The sequence below is a fragment of the Lutjanus erythropterus genome, chromosome 1 (genome assembly GCF_056507025.1).
Source record: "Lutjanus erythropterus isolate fLutEry1 chromosome 1, fLutEry1.hap2, whole genome shotgun sequence".
Lineage (NCBI taxonomy): Eukaryota > Metazoa > Chordata > Actinopteri > Lutjaniformes > Lutjanidae > Lutjanus > Lutjanus erythropterus.
In genome coordinates this window covers 34,435,593-34,459,023 of record NC_139317.1, presented here as the reverse complement: position 1 = coordinate 34,459,023, position 23,431 = coordinate 34,435,593, and the positions used below count along the sequence as shown (strand labels likewise).

General features: G+C 37.9%; 1 protein-coding gene across 1 annotated transcript; it reads left to right on the top strand.

Annotated features, from left to right (window-relative positions):
- The first annotated feature begins 8,909 nt into the window (after positions 1-8,909).
- lpcat2 (lysophosphatidylcholine acyltransferase 2) lies at positions 8,910-23,052 on the top strand. The gene is made up of 14 exons (XM_084720572.1): positions 8,910-9,217; positions 9,637-9,779; positions 13,692-13,909; positions 14,686-14,798; positions 15,168-15,228; positions 15,652-15,710; positions 16,461-16,495; positions 16,856-16,910; positions 17,253-17,335; positions 18,419-18,544; positions 18,638-18,791; positions 19,409-19,507; positions 20,201-20,342; positions 21,742-23,052. Exons 1-14 carry the CDS (start codon positions 9,107-9,109, stop codon positions 21,918-21,920), a joined length of 1,578 nt encoding a protein of 525 aa, XP_084576698.1. The 5' UTR covers positions 8,910-9,106; the 3' UTR covers positions 21,921-23,052.
- The last annotated feature ends 379 nt before the right edge of the window (positions 23,053-23,431 follow it).

The following is a 23,431-nucleotide window of genomic DNA, read 5'->3' as shown; positions in this document are numbered from 1 at the left end:
ACAACAAACACCACGTGTTGTATAAAATACTAATTTTCTGTGTAATTGTAATATTTAATGCTGGACATCAGTCTTCTGTTGTGCAACGAAGTTTTAATCTGTCAGCAAGCAGATATTTTGTGTCTGATAATAATAAAGGTTATATATATATATGACTTATCAAAAGGACAGTTTAGTGCTTTACAAGGCAGATAAAAGAACAGATGCGTCAAAAGGAGGATCTCTTCTATTTTAACTTCAATCAGCGATCAAGAACACACTTTATTTCTTCAGCTATGAGCATGATCTGCAGACTACAGGTAACCTACAGGTGATCTAACAGGGTGTTCGTGTCTGATCGGATGCGGCCATCTGATCTCGTCTACTCTCCAGACGAGGCGCAGTTCATCTCGAACGCACCTAATGAAAACCTGCAGCCACATGGCCCTTTATGGAACAGTTTGGACATGCCTGATGTAAGCTTTTTGGTCTTTTGTTAATTAAATTTCTTTTGAACTCTCCCCTCTGCCTCCTGTTGTCTGCATTTGGGTCCTCCTGGTTGAACTTGTAACAGAATGAACCAACCAACTAAGGAGGACAAGACACAGGTGAGGGCAGTCAAAGACAGGTCAAAATAATTAGTGATCACACAGGGCGGGAAAACAGACAAAGACAGGAAGTAAAACCAAAACACGTGAGGGAGAACCAAGACTACAAAATAAAACAGGAAGTGTCCAAAATCCAAAACCATGACACGTATGAGGAATTCATGTTGGCTTAGAATTATTTCTATTTCTAGTGTACTAAGTGCAGTTTTATAAATGTATCACTTTTCTCATTGTTGTGCAATACATTTGAATACAAATTAATTTGCACAATATGTTTGACCGAAAATGGTGCTTTAGAGATTGCTTTTGCATATAGTCCTATATATATATATATATACATATATATATATATATACTTTTTATATTCATATCCTCTGGATATCAGAAAGTAGTATTCGCAGGCACACAATATTCTTCATTTGGTTAGCACTTTGTATAGGACTATACATGGGAACTGCTAAATATGGAAAGCAAATTATTTTCATGGCACCTCCATGTTGCATTTCCCTTCAGTAATGGTACAGAAAGATTAAAGGCACAGGTTGCCTCCAGAGGCTGTATTGGTTTGCTGCATGATGGAATCATGACAAGAGTACCATAGTAGTATTGTTTAATGATCTTTTTTATATTCTTTTCTTTCTTGGATTTTAACAATACAGTCATTGTGTTTTGTGTTGTTTTTAATGCTTGTGCACTTTGTTACTGTCATCAATAAAGATGGTCAACATAATGTGGATCAGTGATCAGTGGGGAAAGAAGCTTTCAGATAATTTACTTGAACAGAAGAAGGAAACTGTATGAATACTATTACAAGTACACATACTGTAAGAATTATCAGCACAGTGTACTTATATCTTAAGTGAAAATACTCCTAATACAGGTAGAATGGCCCCTTTTAGTGTTTGTATTTTTAATTTGATTATGAAATCTGATGCCATGTATAAACATAATTGTGTTGTTGTAGCCAACAGTGCTGGAGTAAGTTTCTACTACTTCATGTATTGCTGGCTGGTTCTTTAACAATGCATTACATTTTATGAGCTCATCATATGGGAAATCTAACTGCAAACTGACTGACTCCAGGGATGGTGGTGCAAGATCACTCAAACTTTGATACACAGTATCCATTTTCTCTGCTAAAACTCAATCGAAGTTACATTCCATCCAAATTACCACACGACTTGGGTGAGTTGTAACCAGGCTTAGGGAGTAACTGATTACATGGGTTACAGGGTTACATAACCTGGATACAAAAAAGGTAACTGTAATTAAAATGTAATGTATTTTAAAATTAAGAACGATACACTACCATGTGCAGTGTACACACATTACAATACATAAAGTGTCTCCAAAAAAACCCAAAACAAAACAAAAAAAGGACTGGTCTGAAGTGAAACCAGTTCATTGTCATGGCCTCTGAGTGAAAAAAAAAAGATTTCACTGGGTCATTTTTTTTTTCTTTTAATCAATCAGTCAACTGCACAACAAAGACAGGAACAGCTGGACAAACAAATAAACCTAACAACAAATATAACACATTACATTAGACTAAACATTTTCACCATATTTTATATTGAGGTAATCCAAAAGTAACCAAGAGTAATCAAGTTACATGACTTTAATGCTGTGATACTATGATTAGGTTTCTAACTACATTTTTAATAGGTAATTGCTAACTGTTATTTTATTTATTTTATTTAAAGTTTATTTGTAAAGGGACAAGTATGTAGCATAAATCAATGCCACACACCATAGCATTTATAGCCTAAGCTAAGTTGCAATGCCTGTCCCTCGCTGGGCCTTAAGATACAAAAGACTAACACGCAGAGTACAGACAATGAGAAATACAGGACACTACAAGATAAAAATTACAAAACATAATTAGCACCATAGAGTAAGAAACTTGATTACATGATTACATGACTGATTCCTCTTCAAAAACTTTTGAATTTAAAGTGATCTAAATCAGGATTCAGTTTGAGTTCTACAGGTAAAGAATTCCACATGTTAATTCCATGGACAGAAAAAGCTGTTTGTCCAAATGAGGATTTACACACGGGAACCTTACAATTCCCATTGGATGCTCCGCGTGTTACTGAGCCTGAAGCTCTAAGTGGAACCACAAGGTCACTGAGCACCTGAGGAGCCTGATTATGTAGGCATTTATGGATGAGTTTGAGATTGGCGAGATTAATGAAATGATCAAAACTAACTAACTGCTCGATTGTATATCATCATGAGAGGTTTGGTTATTGTAGATGCTAGTTGTGACCAAGAGGTTACACAGTAACTCAAATGTGAAAAAAATCATAGTATGCATGAAACTGTTTGCAGCATGAAATGGGAGACAATCTCTGATAAGTCTAAACGTATGTAAGTTTGCTTTTGCAACCCTGCTCACCAACTTAATATGCTTGTCAAATTTTAGGTGGGAACCTAATATGAGGCCGAGGTATTTTACCTCTGAGACCTGTTCAATATGTTGTCCATTAATATTCAGTTTTAGCACATTAGCTTCTGCTGATGACCGAGACCTAGAGGAAAAGCAAACTGACACAGTTTTCTTAACATTAAGTGTAAGAAGCGATTATTATGTATCTAAATATATTTTTTAAGTAGCACTCCTAAACATGGTTGTAACAATAGCAGGGGATAGATGTAGCGATGAGAGGTATGCTTATTTATGATGCACACTATCCAAATTATGACAGAACATTACTGAGGAATAAAGAATGAACAGTTTTGAATAAAGTGGACGACTTGAAGTAGTAAAAAACTGTGTGTGTGTGTGTGTGTGTGTGTGTGTGTGTGTGTGTGTGTGTGTGTGTGTGTGTGTGTGTGTGTGTGGACTGTAATCCTGAAACTGCATGTGTCATCACTGACAGCTCAATCAGTTACAGTAGTGGCAAAAGTAGATGTCTGCTTCTGAGGTGCATCCTGTGTCAACCCAGAACTGACAATGACACTCACCCTCACTTCTTTTGACCTCTTGACCTTTGCAAAGTACTCCATACACAGAAGCAGAAATTCTCATAATTTTAATGAACTGTTACAACTGTCCCCATTCCCAGCAGCCATTAAGTAGCAAACTGATAGCATGTGGGTTTGAAGTTAAATTAAACTAGAGAAATGGCTACTTAAAAATATGCAAGTCAAACCAATGTATCTACAGTGCAATGAATGCTAGGCAAAAAATCTTGATAAAAAAAGTTTTACTTCCCCACTTTCAAATCTGTTTTTTGGTCAGAAAATCTTAATAGAGACATGCACTTCCTCTGTAAGCTCGAGAAAGAAATGGGAGTATCATATTGATGAGGTCACTGCAGCACTTCTCTAACTGGTAAAACTGACAACTTTACAAAAACTAACTTAGTGTTACACCACTCCCTGTAAAATTAAAAGTACAATCTTTCCCTGTAAACTGTAGCAAATCTTGAGGTATTTAGTGCCAAAAAATGAAAATAGAACCTCAAATTTTGTGGTAGAATAAATATTTACTTTGCGCCACTGCTAAATGATAGGCTCTCTTAGAAGAGTAGACAGGACCTTCTTTTTAGGACAGGTCAGGATAGAGTCGGTCAGCCCTATACGCACACCATGCAAGTTGCGTAGGGCCCTGCGAGGTATGCAAGGGCCCACCTTTCCCTCACTATAAAAGCTGGTGTCAGTGTCTACAACTTAGATTAGAGGACGAAACAGAACTAAAGAGAAAATAACATATCAAGAGTGAACATGGTGAACAGTAATCAGGTGAAGTTGTTTCCTCCTCTCCAAGTTTGATATAATTCATTCACACTAACGTTAAGTTGATGTTCCTCCCTCTGTCTGCCTGACTCATGTTAGCTGTGCTGCTGTCTGTGTCTCATGCGCAGAGACGGTCATGACCTCCATGGGGCCCTAAGCAAAATTCTGCTAAGGGCCCCTCCGAACTGACCAGAAGACACGTAAAACATTTGCCACAGTCACATGTGACACCCCAGTGCTTCCACTACTGTCAAAGAGTTTGCTTCATCCGTCAGTCAAAGGAAAATCTGTATAGAACACAATGAGGTAAGTGTAGAGCTATTGTAAGCTATTCTAACAAGCCGAGTCGCGACCATTGCGACGACAGCCGGCCACAGGTGGCACCCGGCATATGTTCAGGCCTGGACTACTATTGAACATGAGGAGTTTCAGGCAGATTTGACCAAGTCATCAGAAGTTGAAACAACTTATTGTGTTTTGGCAAAACATCGAACTTCGCCATGTCATCATGCAAAGGCTGTTTGACAATTCACACACACCATTTACACCATAGCATTACCATGGTGTTGAGGCTTTTCTGACCAGATTTGAGTTGGATATGGTCAAACTACTTGGAGAAGGACCTCAATGTCTAAAACATGATATTTCCTGTTGCGAGTAGGTGGCGCTATTACTACTGCAGAATATTTTCAGGTAGACGTGTCCAGGGTGGGTGTATTATCAAACATGTCAAGTTTGGTGCAGATTGGATCATTTATTCTTAAGTTCTAGCAATTTTGTATCATGACAAGACATCAAATTTCCACGCCACGGCCATGCCCTTCAACACTTTGTCACAGTGAGGCCAGTTGCCCAACAGCTGCCGGCTGGTCACAGGAGGCGCCTGCTGAGCTGTGATCGTCACAGCGAGGCTGAGCACCCAACAACCACTGGCTGGCCGCAGGGGGTACAGGAGGAGTTTGTTAAAATATGACACATGCAAAGCACCAAAATTAACCATAAAATTCAAAATGGCTGACTTCCTGTTGGGTTTAGCCTATGTATCCAAGACTTTTGTACATCTGGTCATGATACATATGCAAACTAATTTGGCTCATGTCAGTGAAAAATGCCACTGGGGCTGGACTTTAAAGGGCATGACCAAACCATCTGGCCTCTCCCATCAATAAAACTCATATCACATGTTCAGGACTGGACTACTATTGAACATGTAAAGTCTGAGGCAGATTCAAACAGGTAAACAGACTTTAATGCAACTTCCTGTGTTGTGGTGAAATGTCAACCTTCGCCATGCTGTCATGGCAACACCGTTTCACAAAAGGTCAAGATCTTCAAACTACAGGATTACCATGGCCATAAGGCCTTGTTGACCAGAATTGAGTTGGATATGGTCAACCTGCTTACAGGAGCATGCCAAAGACAAAAACGTTTCCTGTTGCCAGTAAGTGGCGCTATGATTATTGTGGAATATTGTTAGGTAGATGCATTCAGGGCGGGTTATCAAACATGTCAAGTTTGGTGCACATCAGATAATTTATACTGAAGTTATAGCAATTTAGCGTGTCATGGCGAAACATCTTTATTTTTAATGACATGGCCACACCCCTTCAAAAATTCATGTTGCGGCGAGGCCGGGCGACCAGCATATGTTCAGGCAGATTCAACCAAGTAAACGGAAGTTGAAGCAACTTACTGTGTTTTGGCGAAACAGCCATGCCGTAATGCAAATGCCGTTTGACAATACGTCAAGAACGATGTTGCGGCCTTTCTCCAAAAGCTGGAAGATTAACACACAGATTAAACTTTCGCTGCATGTCTATATTGGCATCGACGTATATTAGCCAAAGTATTTCATTTGATTCTCTGGGAAAATGTTGTAAGCTAAAGTGTGTTTCTGAAGTTTTATGATCAACTTTACTAGAAAAAATAAACATTTGAAGAGTCAGAACTGCTGTTTGTTTTTGTGGTCATATAATGATGTCACTTTGATTTGGTTTGATCAGAACTTTAGAATATCAAATCATTGATCTTTGCTCTCTACATCTTGGCCTGTATGTCCCTCAGCTGTCAGTGAAGTGCAGGTTATACTGTATGTAGGGATCCACAATTATTTATGTCGGGACTTTTTTCAGCTGATGCGATTATTATGTGCTTCACATGGTCAGTACCAATAAGATAACCAATGATTTCATGTTTGTATATGTAAAAGAAGTGGAAAATGTGGCCGTAAAGTAGCTTCATCATAAACATTTTTGCTTTGAGTTATTTAGCTTGTTGATACTTATGTTACAACAGTGCTCCTGATATGAACAAATAAGGAGGATAAACAGCCTCAGTAACCAGGAAAACCAGTTAATATGAACAAAATTAACAGGACAACCCACAGAGTTTTTGTGATTCGGCTCCTTTTATCTAAACATTTATTGGAATAACAAACTCAGTGGGACGATTTCATTCAGAGACCTGATGACTGTACTGACAGTCAACTATTGTTTGCTAACATTTTATATATTATATTAATATAATATGAAAGGCAAACAAACAGATCCAACTCTCAAATGGCATTTTATCATCAAGTCAAAAAGGATTTACAAAACCATGCTAAATGTGCATTGATTACATCTGTGGACTACAGTCTTTTGACCAGCTACCAAAGCTATTTTGCCCCCTGAATGCTCACATACCCTGTTATGTTTGTAAACAAAAAAACTGTCTATACCTCTCCTGTGGGCGGGGAATCACTGCTAATGATTTGTGTAGTGCCACCCCCTGATTAAGTTTAATTTACAGCAATCATGGTCTATAACCTTAGTCCCTAACAGGCGGACCGCAGTCCGAGTCCGGACCCAGACGCTGTCCTATACGGACCCGGACCTATAACCAAGAAATTATTAAGAGATTTTAAATTTTGACGAGACACTTCTATTTTAACTGGCGCAACTTTTCTAGTCTTTCCGGCGCCGGTTTAGCTGATCAGGAAACGCACAGACCAACTGCAGAGAACTACTTGTGATTTTAACATGTGAACAAAACATTCTGGTGACTGTTTCAGTTAAAAGACTTAGTTCCATCTTCTGTTTGTGGTTTCTGCAGACATTACTACCTTTACTTTTACCTTTGTACTTGAAAAAAAAAGTAAAAAGTAAAGTAAAAACAGTAAAAGTAAAGCTACTTTACGGAGTATTTTTAATTTAGCAATTTATAGTTGTTCATTTAATAGACCTGTCTTATCTTCTCTTTTGTATATTACCATTGTTCTTAAACAAAGCAAAAGTAATGGAATAGAAAAAAATGCAGAACACGCAATATTTCTTATCTGATTACTCGATTAATCAGCAGAATAATCAATAGATTATGCTTTAATTTTACTGGTCCAGCCCACTTGAGATCAAATTGAGCTGTATGTGACCCCTGAACCAAAATGAGTTTGACACCCCTGATACAACCACTACACTACTTCAGTATATATCACTCTAAATCATAACGCAAGTTAGACATTATGATGTTCCGGACCTTTGCTTTAGGAAATTTTCTCTAACTGGACCTCTTTGAATTTTAGTTGAATACCCCTGATGAAATGTCTGTTGTGTCCTGAAAGAACCATGTATCTCAATAAAGTCAGAAAACAGATTTTTTTATTTAATTTTTTTTCAGCCTTGTGGGGTGTAGTGTTGAAGCACAATACTGGATGAAATAGAACTCAAGTAAAGAATGAAATAAGTACAGTTCTTGATATAAATGTGCTTAGTTAAAGTTCACCACTGAATACATCTCTGATCTAATGCAAGATGGAAATGAATGGATTGACAGTGACTAACGATTGATTAAATATGGAATTTAAAATCAATCCACTGACTAATTACCAGGCAGAAGACACAAAGCTCAGTGTTATGTTTTAGTATTTTATATATTTTATATATTCTATTTATTTTAATGGCAATATTCAGATTCTACACAAAAATATTTCTATTCAATAAATATTGTTTGTTTTTGTTTTTTGTACCTCATTCTGTTCTGTATAGATCTATTTATTCTTTGACTGACAGATGGAGCAAAGTGTTTGAAAGGAGGAGGGATTGTAGTGAAACACTGGGGTGTCAAGTGTAACTGTGCCAAACGGTTCAGGTGTCTCCCTGGTCAGTTCAGAGGGTCCATTAGCAGAATTTTGCTCAGGGCCCCATGGAGGTCAGGTAATTTGTTATGAAACTGCGCCACCTTGTGGAAATTTATGAGAGCTTATAAACAAACATGTTAACACGTTATTATCCGTTATTAGTCCCGTATTCTTTTTTTTGCTCATTCGCCAATGGGGCCATTAGGCTACTACTATCATATATTGACTGACAAAAACAGGCTGTCAATCAGTATTTTCACAAAGCACACGCATTCTCACTGGCAGCATTTTATCTGTTTTTTTGATCTGATTTGTAATATCAAATGCAGATCATTCCAGTAGAATAAAAGCATCCTGTAAACATTCATAATACGGGTTCACAGAGTGCAGAAACCGGTGCAAATCCGTGCAGGCTTGGTGGAAACACACTGCTCGGACCCCGCAGCAGCAGCAGCAGCAGCAGCACGTTGGAGGTGGAGCCTGACGCCACACCGTGTCCTGCTCTCGCTGCTGGTGTCTGCGCCCTGCTGTAAGATCGTCTGATATGGGGGGGTTGGAAATGAAAGAGCAGGGTCCCCCGTTGAGGAAGTGAGATGATGATAACATAACGGCGCCTCGACAGCAAACATTAGCCTGTTTCTCCGTTGAACTGGACTGCAGTATGCCGCCACAGCGAGTGTTCGCCCTGCCGAGGCAGCAATCCCTGCTGCTGCCTGCGGTCATCAACCCGTTTGTCCAAGACACCAAACTCACCAAAGCTGCTATCATGAAAGTGAGTATTCAAGCGTTTCACTTAAGTGGTCACGTAAATGCAAGCCTTTGAAGAATATAGTCATCGCTTTGACACGGCTCACATACACACTGCTTCACCCGATGTGTGAGATTACACACACACACACACACACATACAGGCTGCCGTGTGTAACCAGGGCCCATAATCTTCTCCAGCCAGGCTTTGACAATCGGCTTGTAAAGCCTCGTTATGTGCAGCACAAACAATGAGAGCCGTTGTGTGTTTTTTTCTAGAAAGCTGTCCAGTGATGTGGATTTCCACACTCGTGCATGTTTCTGCTCTGAGGAATGTCAGCAGCCAGGCTGTGGTTACCTCTGACAGCAGTCCCGTCTTTATAGGCCTGTAAACTCATGTTCTGTGTACTTTAACCCTGTGCGCCGGTCCCTCTCTCCACGCAGTGTGTCCTCCTGGGAATCTTCCTGGTCCCAGTTCGAGCCATCCTTCTGTCACTGGTTCTGATGGTGACGTGGCCAGTATCTGTCATCATAACCTTCAAGCATCCTCTGAAAGGAGCTGTGGCACCAATGACAGGCTGGAGACGGTAATTAGGATACAAACACCATCCTCACTGCAACAGTCTGACATGGAGTTACCCATGTCTCATACCACATCACTCAGACCAGCAGCTTAAGTCACATCCTTTTGGATATCAAACTTACTTAGTCATTAATAAAACTTAAATCGCTTTAAAACATATTGTTATGCCACACCCAATTTACTTTAGCAATCAAATTTAATAAATTAGTACCATTTTTGTACATCGACACTGGTGTCAATATAAGACAGCTGTGCTTTGTGATTACTTAAAGGGAGCACTTTTCATATCCAGTCATTGTTTTTTATTTTATTTTATTTTTTTCCTTTATCATTCATGTTAGAAGTGGCCATTCATATGAAAGTGCCACAGCAGAATTTGAATTCTCATAGCTCATCTATTCAGTTGGGTAATCCCATAATCCTTATGTACATTGCTTTCCATTCACATGTTGATGTGAGATAAAGTGAAATAACCAAAAATAAATGAACAACTACAGTAAGTAAAGAAAAGTAAGTTTTAAAAATGATGTAATAAAATAAAACTTCCATCTACACTTACTTTGATCATAAACTATACTTTACATACTCTTTACTCCAACCTTCCCTGTGGCCTGAGTTCTTGTTTTTTTTTAAGCTATAAAGTTAGATTTGCGATTTACACAGTTATTGAATTCCCTTCTTGATTTTTTTTAAATTATAGTATTACAAGTCATACAGAAATTTAGATATACTGGGTTATTATATGTTCAAACATAATCATGCCATATTTTGTATCAGTTCACAATATTTTATGGAACTACAGATAACTCAGACTAAATAAATATGTCCACTCACTGCTGATGGTAAATGTAGTCAATTGAAAAAAATAAATTCCTCAGTGTGTGCTATATTGACCAAGAAAACTGAGTGTTCCTGTTCACGGAGCTGTGCTAGCAGCACCTACATGTGTCATAATGCTTTACAGGAGAGCTTATGACTCCCAAGTCATGTTGCTCTGTTATCACCACCCTTGACTACAGCCACTACTTTGTCAGCAAAAACATAGTGTTAGGTTACAAAAATACTCATCCAGTATGCTCCTTGGCTACCCAGAGGCAGAGACTTGAAATCCCAGCTTAAATAACCTGTAGTTTTTAACATTAACTACATCATTGTGATATCACTAGATGCAGGAAGAACAACAGATTTAGCAGTTTAGCACACACTGGGGAATTTATTGCTTCAATTTACTACATTTACCATCAGTCCTAACTGGACATCCACATGAAAAGTGCACAATTTTCTTTAGTACTTGCACAGTACAGCTGCCTCATTGATACCAGTTGTGTTTACATGTACAGAAAATTCCCTTTTTTTAAACTTGGTTGCTCAAGTAAATTTGACGTGGCATAGTGCATGTGTAGTCACCAAAGCTATGGTGTCAGAATCTTATTTGAATACTGTTTTGCTTTTTCACTCTTATTACTGCAGTGCCAGTAATTATTAATTATGCCAGTAATTTTATTTTTGCACCATAACTGTGTAGACTAACATCATTTTGTTATAATATTAAACTCACATCCAATCCAATCACATCCAGTGCATGTAAGCATAGCTTTTGGTGGAAGCATACATTGCAATTAAAAAAAATACATGGAGTTTCACTGCACTAAAATAGTGAATTCTATTAAAGCAAGAAGTAGTAGATGTGGTGTGTTTCCTGGGTTCATAAGCTGAACAGTAAAATACAGTGAAGGCAGCATATTCTCAAAATAATAGTTCCTGACATGAGTTGAAGAATGTGCAGCTGCTTGCAATACTGCCGAATCATGCTCTTCTAGATCATATCTGCACCACAAGCATTACTCAAGCTCAGTTCCCCCCTCAGTTCTCAGAACCGAAAGAGTCAAGTGGTATTAGCAGGGCTTAATAAAAGGAACTGTGAAACTGATGTGTCTCTTTATAAATAGCCAAACCAGTGTTTCATCATGTAATGCATTGTTTCCCAGACTTAATTTTTCTCTGGGGTCCCACTTTTTAAAAATGACACCATCTCCACACTGCCATTTCTGCATCAACTTAAATTGTCTCGGCATATGTTGTTAAAAACATAAAGATATATTGGACAGTGTATATCTACACAGTACAGATACATTATTTAAACATCTTATAAGGTGCTTAGCATGTGATAAGCCATATATTTACACATAAAATGTAAAATAATTGGGTTGTATGTTACTTTTGAGTACCGAAGTGGGAGCAGTATTTTACACTGTTCAGTTGCGCAGATAGTAGCTGCAGTTCCACAGCTAACAGGAACATTCTTGTGACCTTAGTACACAACTATATATGTGTAAAAGCATGGTACAGGTGACGAAACAAGAGAGAAGCTTATCTCGTTTAAGTTGTAACTTTGCTGTCAACAGGCTCAGACATTCTCAGTTGACAGCAGAAGATTTATGAATTTTACAATTTGAATTAGTATTTACCCTTTAAAACCGGCAACGTGAAGCTCCATTAAATGATGTGTGTGATGTTATCACTGAATCAAATGATTCCCTGGAAGTGTGAAAAAGCATGTACTAAAAAATCCACTTTCAAGTTTTGATTTGCTTTTTTGATTTTTCGTATTTGTTGAGTCACAGAAGTTCTCAGCAGCCGGCTCAGTTAAAGTGTGTAAAGCCCCACTGAGCTCAAAAGTTGTATGTTCCCTGCCTAGAGACAAATGGCGAAGAAGCAAGATAAATGAGATTTGATAGACAAAACCAGGGCTTAAAAGACCAGTATATTCTGCAGCAGGCTGCACCAACTGGTCTTTATTAAGTATAGTCTTTAGAATGGACTTCATGTCAATTGCACCAACCAATCTTAAACCTAGTCTTAACTACACATGGTCTTAGCAATGCATGTTCATAAGCAGTGTGCATTTTTAGAATACATAGCAATCTTCTGTTGTCTTGCTGATTTACTAATCAAAGTTAAAAAAAAACATGTTATTTCATCTCGCACTGAGATAAGAAAATTACTACTGTGGTAAGCTGACTATAGAGAAATAACAAAGGACGTAAATGGTTGTTCAGATAAAATCGATTGGCAGATGTTTGTGAACACACTGTTATAACTGATTTAACTGATTTCACCATTGAACTAGTAGCTGTTTATGACGAATTCTTCATTATTCTGGCCTCCTCTTGATTTTAAATATGTTTTAGATTGCTAAATTATTAATTTTTTGTGTAAACAAACATGTCCATTTGCCTCAATGTGTTGGCTACTCTGTTTTCATAAATGAACAAATGGAGGACTGTGTTGCTATTTGTGCCTTCTGCATATTTAATTTGGCAATGTTTTAGCCACAGTAACCTAACCAGCTCATAGTACTTGTTGATCCTTTGTGATTATGTCGGAAGCTTTCTGCTCTCAGTGCTGCCATCATGTTGCATTAAGCTTCCTGCCCCACTGATCAGAAAGATTAATGCAGTCTTAAATATTCATAGGTTTGTATACTCTGGATAAAAGTTTTCAAATTTCTACATCACCAATTCTAAAAGTCTCAATCCATATTATTATGTCCCTCTCTCCATATTATGAGGAAGTAAATGGAATCTTACAGTTAAAGTACAAAATGGTGCAACTCTTCCTGTTACTAAAACACTTCCATTTGTTAAGACACTGACGTTTTGGCCCATGAAAGCCCTGGAGGTGAAAATTATTTAAAAGGAAATCTAACAAAAGATGCTGGAGACTTTAAAATATTTGTATGCATCTGTTTTACTTCTTTATATCTTGCACTGTTATAAGATAACACATTTTAATATTGCTGATTTCAGTGTGAAACAGTGTTGTGTCTTTTCAGCAGTACATTCATTTCTCCATGCGACTAAATTTTTCCCAGCCTCCTCAGTCCTGTAGTCTAAATTGTTCTGGTCATCTGCAGGTTCATGTGTCGGAGAGTGATGGCTGCCTTGGGGAGGGCGTACTACTTCTGCATGGGCTTCAGAGTGGTGGTGAAGGGCAAGCAGGTCAGCAGCAGTGAGGCCCCCATCCTGGCTGTGGCCCCCCACTCCACCTTTTTTGACGGGATTGTGTGCATCGTTGCAGGCCTGCCCTCCACTGTCTCTCGTGTCGAGAACCTGGCTACACCCATCTTTGGCAGTAAGATAGTTTTCACTCTTTTTTTAATTACAGGAAACTAGGGTTGAGTGTGAGCGCTTTCTTTTCCTCTCAGCCTCCAGAACGTGTTTAAAACGTATGAAGACGAACAGAAGTGTGAATCTTCTGAGTCATTTAGTTAATTTTGGTTTATCTTCATCACGTAGAATGTGTGAAATAGTACCGTCAAATTTCACACATTATATTTAGCCTTTTCTAAAATACAAAAGTCAGAGTCATTATCCTACAATGCCTTTAGTCTGGTAGATTTTATTTTTCGCCCATACATCAAAAAAAGAAAGTTCACAAGAGTCCAATATGTCTTATACTGAAACTGGTTTAATAATACTTGGCCAAGGAGAGTGAAAAGATAATCGGTACTTGTTTTGTCCTGATGGTTCCCTTAAATTCTCGAGTTTCGGTCCTCCAGGATAGTCTTTAAACATTCACAGATAAGGTCATGATGAAACTGTGCCCAAATAAGGTCAGACCCAACACATCCACAGCATAAAGAATTAGCCTATTGGTCTGCAAATCCAAACACAGGAATTATGAATACACAAGGTCTGAGACAACAGCTTAGCACCTTTTCCTCCCGTTCCTTGCACGGTAAGTGATACGATAACAGTTACGTCTGCTCCGTTCAGAGATAATAAAACCATGTAGTTAACCAAGGCCTGTGCATAAAATAATCAGTGGAAAATATAACAAAAAACTATTAAAATTAATTTTATCTTCTTAGTTTGCATGTTTATGTGTGTGCGTTGCTCTCTCTGCAGGGTTTGTGCGCTGTCTTCAGCCAGTGTTGGTGTCCAGAAAGGACCCAGACTCCAGGAAGAATACAATCCAAGAGATTGACAGCAGAGCCAAGTCAGGAGGCCACTGGCCACAGGTCTGTCACAAAACAAACAAAATACCCCCCAAGGCAAAATGGCCCTAATTTTAATTATTAGCATTAGTGTTGCTTACAGCTGCAGACAAAACTTTAAGCTTGTCAGCTTAGAAAACCAGCAAGTCGTAACGCAGGATGTTGCTTTGGTTTCACAGTTTCCTTAGTCGGTTTTAGAGGGACGCATTGTATAATTTTGTTTCTTACTATCAGAGAAGCAGCCAAAAAGGGTATCATGTTTACTCATATACGAGTACTGTCATTTAAAAAGCATGCTTCACCTGTTATAAGCAGCAGTAGTGTAAGATTGCATACTTGGATCAAAATACAGCATGTGATTTTAACATTTACCACTTATTCTTTGTTCCTCAGGTTCTGATATTTCCAGAGGGAACATGTACAAATCGTTCATGTCTTATCACTTTCAAACAAGGTAAGATACAAACTGTTCATGTAATGTCATGTAAATGTAGCTTTTTTTTCCCTTTGCAACAAAACTCCCAAACAAAATTAATATAAAAGATAAAAGAAAAAGTGCAAAACAACAATCTGTTTTACTGACAGCTCCATCTGTTGCTTATAGCACCACTATCTACCACTTTCACCCAACTTAACTCTAATCCATTGAGCTAAAAAGCTACACGAACAGCACTACTTGATACTACAGTGCTTCATTCATTCATTATGTGATGTGGTTTGTGTATTTACTTGTTGTTAACTGATGCCCACAAAACTTGCTTAGAGGGAAGAGGGAGAATTGCTTTTTTGTTTAGTCACAAATGACACAACTATCCAGCTTTCATTCATAACAGCCTCCATTATTTTATCTTCATGCTGTGCGTTCCTCGCCTGCCAGGTGCCTTTATCCCAGGGGTCCCTGTGCAGCCTGTACTTATGAGATACCCCAACAAACTGGTGAGAGACTGTGATTTTAATACAACTTCAAATTTCACCTCATATCTTAAGAGAAAACTTCATAGAGGCCACACTTTACTCCACAGAAGGGCAGTAGGGCCAGGAATAAGAGAAAAAAATAAAGAGGAAACTTTTCTTTTGCATTTCGAGAATAAAGTTCAAATTTTTCTCATGCCTGGCACTAATACTCAAAGTTAGACTCAATATTTTGACTTTATTCTTAACGTTTTGACTTTGTTGTCAAAATCCCTTATACCTGGCCCTAATACCCCTCCATACTGCTCTGCTAGATTGCACTGAAGATAAATGTATTTAGGCAGAGCCAAAGATTACATGCATCCTGTTGGGACACATGACATACTTTTGGGTTTGGCAATTTAGGTGGAGCCTGCAACCCAAAATTTCTAGATTTGACAACCTGGGAGGGAGACTAATCAGTAACTTTCTTTCTTCAGAATCACTTGTTGTAGCTTTAATAATTTGTTTATTTCGATTCAAGCAAAGATAATATGAATTCATCAGTAAGCTGAATCCACCCATCTTTGTTGAAAACCTCACATGTTGTTTGCCATTTCAGTTTTTAGGACCTTGGCGAGCTGAACTGTCAGACTTGAATGCAGTCAGTCATGAAGACAGACTGATAGCAACACTAGAAGTTTAGCTGTATCACACAACGACTTGTGTACACATTCAGTCCCAGTGTTAATGTTTTATGAAGCTTTATGCCTTCCCCTCTACTTTCTCCTCCAGGATACAGTGTCTTGGACTTGGCAGGGTTTCAGCTCGTAAGTGTGCTTCCTACAATTGTGCATATCAGAATCACAAATCTGAAATGCAGTTATAAAAATAATAGCATGTAAGAATATAAAACAAATAAGTACACAGACAAAGTACAGACACAGTACAGACAGTAATAGCAGCAGTATTTAATTTAGATTAAAGGTTATTCAAATCTTAAGAGGTTTCTCGTGTCATTTGTGCGTGCATAGTGTGGTGAAGGTTGTGTGTGCTGCTACTTTTTCTTACACAATGAAGATGATTATAAGACAATAACAGCCACATTATGGCCGTGTATCACAATGACTGTTGGTACAATTGAATCAATATGTAACTGAGTGTACTGTGTACTGTACTGTTGTTTGCAGGAAGACGCTGCTGCTTCTGACTCTGTGCCAGCTGTACACCACAGTAGAGATAGAGGTAACAGGCATTTCCACAGAGACACCACAACAAACTGTTTTTTTTCATTTAGACATTGCATCATGGGTTCAAAAAGGATTTTTTCCAGTGTGAAACGTCTCATTAAGAAGATCATTTGATTTTTAAAAATAACATAAGTTTTACTGGTAGTATCAGTGCCTCTCTCTGCTACAGAGTTAAATTTAAGAAAACTAAGTATTTTACCTTAATTTGCTCATTTGATTTTATGCCATACTCCAAGGTGCCATATTTACTGGATTGGTTTCCATTGCAAAGGTTTAATAATTTACTTTCAGCTTGATCTTCCTTATGACCTCTACATCTGTTTGGTCTGTTTTTCAGTTCCTGCCACCACATGTCCCCACAGAGGAGGAAAAGAAAACCCCCGCTCTGTTCGCCAGCAGAGTGCGAGATACTATGGCCAAGTAAGTGTTCACTTGTCGTAAAATACACATTTTGCTATGTTTAACACATATTTGTGGAACACAAATGGAGTACAAGTGGTAAGTGGTGGAGAGTATGTGGTTTAATATGATGGCCTTAATTTAAATTCAACCAATAATTCTGCATTTTTCTGACATAAGAACCAACATAGTGTACAGTGAGTTTGATTGTTGCATTCCTCTGATCTGTCCGACCTTTGTATGTCTTCCTGGCCTACTGTGCAGTATTAATTTTAACAGTAAATTTTAATTTAGTTTTAATCTTAGCCTTTGGACTAAAAATAGCCATAATTCAGTTGACTAAATATCATTATGGGTTTAGTTTAACAGTGATGCATTGCTTAAACATTTCTCAAGAATTTCCAAAGCCATTATACCATTTAATTATTATATATTATTAATTATCATATAAAAACATCTATTAATCTGCCATTAACAGAAACATTGTATATACTATATATCAGCTCCATTCTCCCATTATATATCTTACATCACGTGCACGTTATTGTTACATGTTTGTTTCAATTTGTGGATAGCGAAATTTAATTTATCTTTAGCCTGCCACTTGAAATTGAATTAATAATCTAAGATTAGCAACTCAGGGTCATTCTCTAATCAATATAGAGCGTTTGTGTTTCAGGTTTAGTAAATAGCAGCTTGGGTTGGCTGATAATATAATGTTAGCTTGAAAACCAGAAACATTTAACTGTGTATACCTTTGCATGCATTTTGGGATAGCCTCATTTGCAAATGTCACACAAGTTTGTTGTGTTGTAGGAGTGACTGTCACTCCTCACAGCGTCTTGTTTGCCTTGACATCAAATGTGACATTCGTCCATGTGTCTGTTTTCCCTGTATAGTTTATATAAGGTTTCATTATATTTTGTCATAGTCTTTGTCATGATAAATTAGTCTTAATTTGTTTTATTACTCTCAAAAAATGTGGATGATGAAAACTATGATGCAAATTATTACTCCACAGATTAAACTCTGCTACTGCGTCCATCTTTCAAGCATCACACACATTTGATCTGAGCTCATTTTATGCAAACTGTTGGGTTTCAGGGCTTTGGGAGTTCCAGTGACAGACCACACATATGAAGACTGCCGCCTGATGATCTCAGCCGGTGAGCTAATGCTGCCCATGGAGGCCGGCCTGGTTGAGTTCACCAAAATTAGCCGTAAACTCAAGTAAGAGCATCTCACTTAAATACACTGTTGTGCATCACTAGGGCAGGGACATTAACAATGACACATGTGGCTCCTTGTGCCCTGCTCCCTCAGTCTGAAGTGGGACAATTTGAGGAAGGAGCTGGAGGGCTTCGCGGCCATGGCCAGCTCTTGTAAAGGAGGACGGATCACCATCGAGGAGTTTGCCAGATTCCTGAAGCTACCTGTCAGCTCGCCCCTCGAGGAGCTGTTTTCACTGTTTGACAGAGTGAGAGACATGTATATGAATAGCACCATTGTGAATGGCATGTAAATAATCATGTAAAATGTAAATAATCTGGTAAATAGGTTCCCTTTGTTATCACAAAGCTTTGGTAGAATAAAAAAAAAAAAACTGGCCCTGACACGTCCTACAGGAAACACACTATAAAAATAATATTTGACAGAAAAGTGCAACAATCTTAATATTTGATTTACAGATATTTCATCACTGGATATCAAGTGTAGCACTGAAAGTTAAATCATGGTGTTGGGTTCAGGATTTATACAGCCTCGAAGAGGAAACTATGACCAAAGTAGTTTGGCCTCCCTCCCTGGTATGTCTATCAGACTAAAAGCCTAAAAGCCTAAAAACAGCCTCTAACATCTAATTCGATGACTGTCCGGTTTCCTCAGAAAATGGGTGCCTCTGTTTTCCAATTTTCCAGTTTTATTTGTACATATACCCCCCTTTAAATTCCTCATACTCTCTTTAACATTCAAAGCTGTTGATGCCAGACAGAAGTCTCTATTCTAGACCATAAAGGATAAAGCACTGTCCATCATAATAATCTGTGCAGTGACCTTGTTAAGTATTTTTATTGCTGTCTCTTTGACCTTGTCCAGAACGGAGATGGAACCATAGACTTCAGAGAGTATGTCATTGGCGTGACCATCCTGTGTCGACCAGCTAACACCGAGGATGTTCTTCGAATGGCTTTCCAGGTACGACAGAAACATTTTTGACACTGCTGTGCTCCTATTAGGGTCTGAAGAATACAATAAATACAATACACTAAAACATAGAAATGCATATGAAATGCATGGCAGGACCCACTTCATAGGGCAAAGCAAGATAGTACTGAGTACATAACTGATTGATCAGTCAGGGAAATAATCAGAGTAATAGACGCTGACAAAAATTATTTGTTATAGCCCTAATGTATTTAGTTGTTATACTAAAATGGAAAAAGAAGATACTAAAATTACAATAAAAAAAGGCAAGCATAGAGCAAAAGAAGTGCTACATTTAAGCAAAATCACCCAGCCCTGCCTTTATTTGATATTAGAGGACAGCAGACAGTAGCAGCAGCACTGTAGGAAGAACAGAGGCAGCATTCAGAGAGGATTGGATAATGTCAAGTTAACAATGTCTGTCTGTTGTGGAGAACATGGAGTCATTTTACTGGCCATAAGGTCAAATGTGGTTTTGGATAAACAGTTCTGGTGTATGTAATGTGGCTGAAGAGTTATTTTGGTCCTACTAATTCAACAAAAACAAATTTCCCCAATTGCATGTTATCGTTTTCTAACCCACCCACCCCTTTTTACACCTTAAATCATCTTTATTTTTTTCTGAAGTTGCAAAAATTTGTAAGTGAAATGCATTTTTCCCTATTTTTGTTGTCTCTCCTGCAGCTGTTTGATACAGATGAGGATGAGAGAATCACCCGGGAGGAGTTTACAGCTCTGCTGCGCTCTGCTCTGGGTGTGTCAGATCTAAACATGGTCAAGCTCTTCAAGGAGATTGATGCTGACGGCTCTGGTTTCATCACCTTCAGTGAGTACACTCTGCCTGAAGACAGACGCTACAATTTGGTCTTCTAACCTCCTTTTGTATTTCCACCAGAACGTTATGAAATGGGAGTATGAAATATGTACAGTATTTTATTTTATCATAATTATTTTACTTCATTCTTTTGACTTTATTTTAACTTATTTTTCTTAATAATGTTTTCACCTGGGTCATAAGTACAATAAACTCAAACAACCACTGAATGATTCGTCACGTGCCTATCACACTCTCTATGACTAACTCACTGTGCAATATCCTCTTTGCGCAATATGCATCCGTATTAGTGCAATATTACATTCATTCATGTGTAACAGTTACAGTCACACTACTGAAACTTCTTTGTGCGCAATATACAACGGGTCTCATGCAGCAACATTCTCTTAAATTGTCTCTTAATTTATATTTAATTTATATTTTCTCTTAATTTTCTGTTAAAAGAAAAAAAATTTCAACTCCAGATGCATGATACCCAAATCTGCTCTAACTGATGAATCCCACTTGAAAACTTCAGGGTGTAGCCAGCTGTTTGTTATTACTATAGGTAACTCCCACTAAACACTATATAAGTTTTCTGAACAACAGTCTACAACCCTTAAACTATTGAATGTGACATGATATAACAGAGATAAAAGCAGCAAAGTTTGTCAAACAGGAAGTAGATATGGGAAGGCTTGTAAAATATGACACCTTTAACTGTTAACAGTTAAGGGCATCCCCCTAGAGGCACTAAATATGTTTTATCATTATCTAACTATAGATTAACTATAATTATAACAAATAATTATATATAAATAATAATTATTATTATCATAAATTATAATAATAAATACTTAAATCTGCTTTAAACTCGTTTCCTTGTGTTGAACAAATAATTATTGGACTATGAAAACATGGTTTTCTGTTCTCTTGATAACTGTGCTCTTGACCTCTCAAAGAAAATCTTCTTACCTAAAGCAAAGTAAGAAAACATATGTGAATCCCAGAACTCAAAAAATAAACTCAAATAGGAGAAATTTTGTTTGTAAATGGTTTCATGCATTTCTCCCATTATAATGCATTAAATTGATTTATTTTTTTTTACTTTAGAATACAAGTTTTATTCTAGTATTATTCTTCTTGCATCTTTTTCTAGTTTACTTTATTAATCTATTTTTTAACTTATTATTGACTATAGGTGTTTGCTCCCTCTGGTTGTTTTTGCTCCTGTGTGTTTTTGTATATTTTTATACATGTCTTTTTTTATTCCACCGATTAGGAACACCTTTAATCCTTTAACACCTTTAATTTCATTGTATTTTGTACAATGACAGTAAAGGCTTTCTATTTATATTTCTCGTAGCCTACACCGTATCCAAATGCTTTCCTCTGTGCCTGTGTTTTTCAGGTGAATTTCAAGCCTTTGCCACGACCCACCCGGAGTACGCCAAACTCTTCACCACCTACTTGGAGCTTCAGAGATACCAAGCGATCCAGGAGGCGAGGCCAGGTGATCTGGAATTGTCCTGTCCAACCAGTTCAGGAGAAAACTACGAAGACAGCACCTCTGACAAAAAAGACGACTGATACCGAGGACGACCGTGAAACTCTCCCTGACTGCGCCGAGTGACAGAGCACTGAATCCGCTGTCTTCGTTGAGAAGGAAGAATTCAAAAGTGTCACCTGCCCTCCAACAACTTTTAGCAAATTCGAGTCATTTGCCACAGCAGAGCCATATTATAGGTTATGTGCTTGCCTTTTTATAGATGGTTTTTAGAGTGCTTCTGTTTTCAATTTTAGTGCCTTATAGAGATTTTGAAGAACCACTTCCCCATTGCCACTGCACAAGAAATGTCTCCTTTTCACCCCTAAATTTTCGTGAGTGTTTTGGTTGTGTGTCCATCCAAGAAAAAAAAAACTGAAAAGCTAGTCCGAGGATGAAAATCTATCAAAAAAAAAATTCATGTGGGCACTCATCGGTGTTTTAAGTGTTTAAACCCTGCAGTCTTTAGAGTTCTAACTGTTTTATGATGTACTTGAATATTTTTTCCGGATCGTAAACTGCCTCTAGACTCAGATACATCATTCCCTGTAGCCTGAGTTTACCCTTGTTTGGACTTAGATGAACATAGCTTTGTGTACCTTCTCCTTTGTCTTTGTGGTCCTTGGTAAATGAGTGAAAAAAATTGCCAAACCAACACCTTTTTAAATATAAGCAAAGAGTCCTCGTGCTTCTGTGTTGCGGTATAATTAGTGTACAGTAAGCTTTATTAAGATCTTTCCAATCTGGCAACCCGCAGATGTTCTGTATTAAAGCTATGTCTACGAAGAGCATACATGCTGTGCATTACACTTTTTTCCAGCGCTCAGGGACACAGACCTTGTAAGACGGCTGTATAATTAGCCAGAGGTTTGCTTTGCATGTGTATCCATTTGCATTTCTACTGAAGATTGTTGTTGCTGAGACAGCAGCATGTCGATGCAGCTTTAAGTTTACTAAAGCAAATCAAGCCGTGAAAAAAGGGCAATTTGTGAGCAAAAAGGCAACAGTGCTTCTTCACAACAGCGTATTCCAGCGGGGTATGCTTAGAGATTAACAAGCGGCACTGTTATTTATTTAGCAAGGTGCAGTTGCAATTATGAGATTTCTTTTTTCCTTTTTTGTTAACACTGCAAAGTTTGCTTTTTAAAATAAAACAAGAATACAGTTGTAACTCTGCCTGTGTATTTATATTCACCACTGAGAAAACTAATGACTCCATAGACTTTGTTCATAATGAGGCGTGGGTGCGATGAAGGGGCCTCGGCTGTACCTCTAGTTCTCTAAACCTCCACCAGGTGGCAGCAGTTATCTATTACATCTCCATTTTGTGTGGTTTGTTCCAGTTTGAATCTGTTTTTTTGTTTTTATTTTGGCCTGTCCTTTAAATAATTGTTATGGCTGGACAACATGAGGGTATGCGTTAGAATCAGATTAAAGGTGTGGCATGTGTTCTGATTACCTCAAGAGTAATGTTGTTTTTAAAAGCAATGGATATGTATATTCAAAACGGATATCTGCGTATAATGACATTTTGTGTTTTTTCTGGGCTAAACTT

Coding starts and splice junctions, on each gene's coding strand:
- lpcat2 (XM_084720572.1), top strand. CDS start 9,107: ATGCCGCCACAGCGAGTGTTCGCCCTGCCGAGGCAGCAATCCCTGCTG. Junction 17,336..18,418: donor GTGCGAGATACTATGGCCAA/GTAAGTGTTCAC, acceptor GTTGGGTTTCAG/GGCTTTGGGAGTTCCAGTGA. Junction 18,792..19,408: donor TGTTTTCACTGTTTGACAGA/GTGAGAGACATG, acceptor GACCTTGTCCAG/AACGGAGATGGAACCATAGA.